Source organism: Rutidosis leptorrhynchoides, chromosome 6 (assembly GCF_046630445.1).
Source record: "Rutidosis leptorrhynchoides isolate AG116_Rl617_1_P2 chromosome 6, CSIRO_AGI_Rlap_v1, whole genome shotgun sequence".
Classification (NCBI taxonomy): Eukaryota; Viridiplantae; Streptophyta; class Magnoliopsida; order Asterales; family Asteraceae; genus Rutidosis; species Rutidosis leptorrhynchoides.
The window spans coordinates 120,218,329-120,222,800 of NC_092338.1; the positions used below are offsets into that span (position 1 = coordinate 120,218,329).

General features: G+C 36.3%; 1 protein-coding gene across 1 annotated transcript; it reads right to left on the bottom strand.

Annotated features, from left to right (window-relative positions):
• Positions 1 to 506: 506 nt before the first annotated feature.
• Positions 507 to 3,720, bottom strand: LOC139851810 (outer envelope pore protein 16, chloroplastic). The gene is made up of 6 exons (XM_071840988.1): positions 3,520 to 3,720; positions 3,317 to 3,368; positions 1,405 to 1,436; positions 1,166 to 1,199; positions 992 to 1,059; positions 507 to 832 (listed from the first exon to the last, which is right to left on the bottom strand). Exons 1-6 carry the CDS (start codon positions 3,631 to 3,633, stop codon positions 692 to 694), a joined length of 441 nt encoding a protein of 146 aa, XP_071697089.1. The 5' UTR covers positions 3,634 to 3,720; the 3' UTR covers positions 507 to 691.
• Between the last annotated feature and the right edge of the window lie 752 nt (positions 3,721 to 4,472).

A 4,472-nucleotide genomic window follows, 5' to 3' on the forward strand; every position in this document is an offset into this window, starting at 1 on the left:
GCTACAACATGGTCAACATGATATCTTCCATTTTGATAACAGCTCCACATTATTAGAAACTTGCCAAACTAAGAAAAGGAACTCTGAAAATGGTGAGTGTATGAATCTCCACAAGACTCGAGTAACATTAAAGCAGGTTTAAGTTGGTCAATGTGCCAACATCTCATTTTGAATCTATATGACTATACTGCATCTTTAGCTTGCCTCTCAAATTGAGCCACAAGTGGAAAGCATGCCTCGGAATAAAATTAGAAACTGAGACTAGGCCCAAACCACTGTAGCCTACTCAACAGATCGAAGCCATATTGGTAAACTCATAGCTAGCTCGAGTAATACCCCGCTTTGAGGGCAAAATGTTAGCAATAAATCTTATGGGGTACACCAAGTATCATATATTTATATCAAACCGACATTTTGCTGCCCATTACCCACACGAAACCAGCAGAAATCATAAATCACATCCCATGTAATTTATATATAATTATGCTGTACTTACTGATAATCAGTTTTTGGGAAATTATTCATTCTTCAGATAGATCAAGGGTCCTTAATGACCATATTGATGTTTCCTAATATTAGGTATCATCAGAATGCAACATGAGAAAATGTGCACCAAAACATAAGAATGCATTAAACATCGTGTTATTGACACGTACAAAACAGAACAACTTCTTCAATTTATCATACATGTTTAAGTGAGATAACTAATGAACTCGGCAGCAGTTGCAATCGCACCACCTGTAATGGCATCCATTACGATTTTATCTCCTTTGTTGCTGCTGACTGCTGATACGAGAGCTCCAGTCAGTGCTCCACCAATCATTGCATTCTTCTGTATCATTTGGAAGTTAAAGCCGATTTAGGTCCCAAAAATATAATTACATGGAAAAAAACAAGATTTTTTTGGGACACTAACAGAGGACTTAATCAGTGTGTTGTGTGTGTGTGTGGGTGTGTTTTGAGATTAAAAAAAAAGGTAGCATATAATTACCCAGTCTCGGGTGCCACGCACTCTCTCAACGCCATACTCCATTCCAACATATACTCCCGCTACAGATCCTGTTAAGGTGCTATGAGATCCGATTAGAACAAGTTTTCAACAAAAAAATAACCTACTCTTGAGAAAGTGGCATACAATGAGACATTTTTATGTAAGTAAACTTACCCCAGTATGCGCCTTCTTTACACATCTTCTTTAGCTGCAAAATCACAATGACTGTTAGAATGAAAGATTTCGGGAGGCCAACTGAATTGATAATATTTCAAAAACGAGAAGAACATGACAATACATGTGTCTATATGTAATATTTCTAGCTAAATTTGCAGAGAGTGATCTTATATTACTAATTAATTAAGGGTTAGTGAAACAAACAGGAATGAGAAACAGAGATACGAGTGTCTTACCGAGGTTTCAAAGTTATGTTTTGAAACACTCCCTGCAAAAGTGCAAATCGAAGATCAAAAAACAAAATTAAGATCAAGTTATGTGTATCAGTAAGCTTAATTCAAAGTATATAAATAAGAACGGTAAACTAATTGCACCCGAAGATATATAAAACTAATAGTTATGGCAGCATGAAAAGACTTTAAGAAATGTTCCATGGGAAATAAAGAATAGAATATAAGGTTCTAAGTTTAGGTTACCCGGTGAATGGGAGTATTTTTAACTCAAATGTAGGCGACTTAACCGGGTTATCTCGTGAACATTTCCGACCACTGCACACTCTAAGATATGTTGGTAATGAAATTTAAACCAAGACAATTTGTCAGAAAATCAGGGCCCCAAGCACTTGGCTATCTTAGGATGGTCAAAAAATATCACGATAGATGGAAATAAGACATATGACAATGTATGAAAAAACAAACGGAAGTCGTAGGATAGGCAAAGCAGAACTTGATGTTTAAAATTGGCGTAAACTGCCACAAAGTTCGATCAGATAGTGAACTAGTTAACGAGTTAGGACGTCACTGGATCAACCCCAAGGGGTGCCTTAGTGGTTGAATGCTTAGTTTTCAAACGAGACTCGAGTTCAATCTCCACTATCTACACTTTGGGGTCTTATCTTAAAAAAGGACGACAGGATCAGGTGTGATGATACGCATATCGATTCGTATCAAAAAAGGTCATTTTTCCATGACTTGATGAAGTTCCGTCTGGAAGTTAACCGGCATAACGGTCCAGGAAGAAATACCTTTTCCCGGTCATACGCAAGCAAACCGGCCAGAAGATTATTCAAATACACATCCGGGAAGAAACGTCCCATATAAAAGCTGGCTGTGACTTAACACAAGCCTATCCTACCCGGACAAAAATGTCGGACACCGGCACCGCTTACCCGGGTACGAAGAACGATGTTTCCACATCAAGGTCTACTTAGCCAAACACGCTGGTCACCCGATAACATCTACAAGAATATTGCGAACGAACATGTCAACCGGCTATAACCTTACCCGGACAGGAGAAGTACCGCGAAGAAGCACTTGGATAAATATTGGGCACTCATATGTAAGACCTTTCACCTAACCAAATGTGTGCCGGCCATCCGTCACACTGTAAACGGATCCGGCACACCATTCTGGAACGATCCCACAGTCCTGGAACAAAGCATGGTCCCGGAACAAATACATGGTCGATGGTCCCGGACCAAACACACGGATGAATCGTATGCCACGTCAGCACACAAATCTAGTAAAGTTTGTTAGGATTTGTTTGTTACACCAATGAAAGTCACAGGTGCCACATCAGCACACGAATCCAGTAAAAGTTTGTTACAATTATGAAATGGACATGTGCCACGTTATCATCCCCGCAAAACATCTATAAATACACCCCATGGGTCATTCACATCAACACGCTGAACACGTACTGTTACTCTGCCAAAATCATACTGTAACATTGTTCGGTCAAAAATACAACTCCGATTGAGATTCCGGTCGATATCGGAGTTCGTCAACACCTAAGATATTAACTCATTCGATCTAATTGAGTGAGGTTAATCCAATCGTTTGTTTTACGCCTTTGGAATCCAGAATTAAAACGGGGTTTGCACAGTTATTGAAGTTAAAACAATCAATAAATACATTTTTTTCTCAAAATAAGCACTCAGGCCTAAATCTAAAATCACCAAATCAGATTTAGGCGTGATCAAGGTGGTTTTTAGTAATGGCATTCTAAAATGAACTCTTCGGTTAATTAAGTAATCTATAGAGTTGTATAAAGTATATAATTAGGAAAATTACTACTGTAAATGATTTTATTTTACAGTATGGACTATTAAGATTCACCCGTAAGGGCACAAATGTAACAAAATAAAACCTCGTTTGACAACGTGGTAAGTTTCCTCCACAGCTACTTTTGCAACAGCAACCTGAAACATGAAACGAATACAACTTATAAAAACACCATTAAACAAACCTACTATCAATATCATATCAATATTAATTAATCACAGTATTAATCAAGAATAAAAGTAGGTGAATTATATTAAATTAAAAATAAAAATGATTATGAATACAAACAGTTCCAATCTTCAAAAAGCCATCAAGGGTGTGATTAAGTAAAGGATTCCCCAAATCGACGAACACGTCCACCTTGGGAGAAGAAAGTGAACCCATTATAGTTTTTCTTGGCATGTTTCGATGATCTGTTGGCTAGTTTTCTTGTATATAGAAAAAAGTTTTTGTGAAGGTACTAAAAACACTTTGATTGTTTTTGTGGTAACTGTGTGAAAGATTTAATATATTGATCACTTTTTGTCATCTACTCACGTGAGTTGCAATGTGCACCACAAAAAGATGCATTTTATCAGCGCTTAAAATAACAATATGGTGCATTATTTCATTGTCGACATACATATAGTAAAAAATGATTTTTTTATTTAAAGAAGTGATCGTCAAGTACATTGCCTTCTTCATAGAAAATAAACTTTGAGTATCTGGAACTCAAACGTCGCCAAGATGCAGGATAAAATACCCTCCACTATAAATCCCTAATTAAGATGATCTGGTTTTGCCAAGGATTAAACCGAGATCTACAGCTTCACTAGTAGTCCTGGTGACCACTTGAGGTATGCCCTAGTGGTTAGTAAAAAATGAATTTACAATGTACTCTTATATTTACTGAGGGCTGTAAGCTCGTTTAAATTTTATAGAGCTCGAGCTCGGCTCAGTTCGAGCATTTTAAGCTCGATTTTGGCTTGTTTGATATTTTACAAACTCGAGCTCAGATCGGGTAGTTAATTATATAATCTTATTTTTCTTTATATTATTTAATTTATTATATTATATTTCAAATTTATTGTTTTTGTAATTTTATCCGCATGTAATAAGTTTTACTAGTATTCTTTGAACTATTTAATGATATAATAGTAATTATCATATAGTTATATATTATATTAACCTAGCTTGAAACCATTCAGAAAAATGATATAAAAAATTATAAAGAAGAAGGTGAAATTAGGACCTAAAGTAAA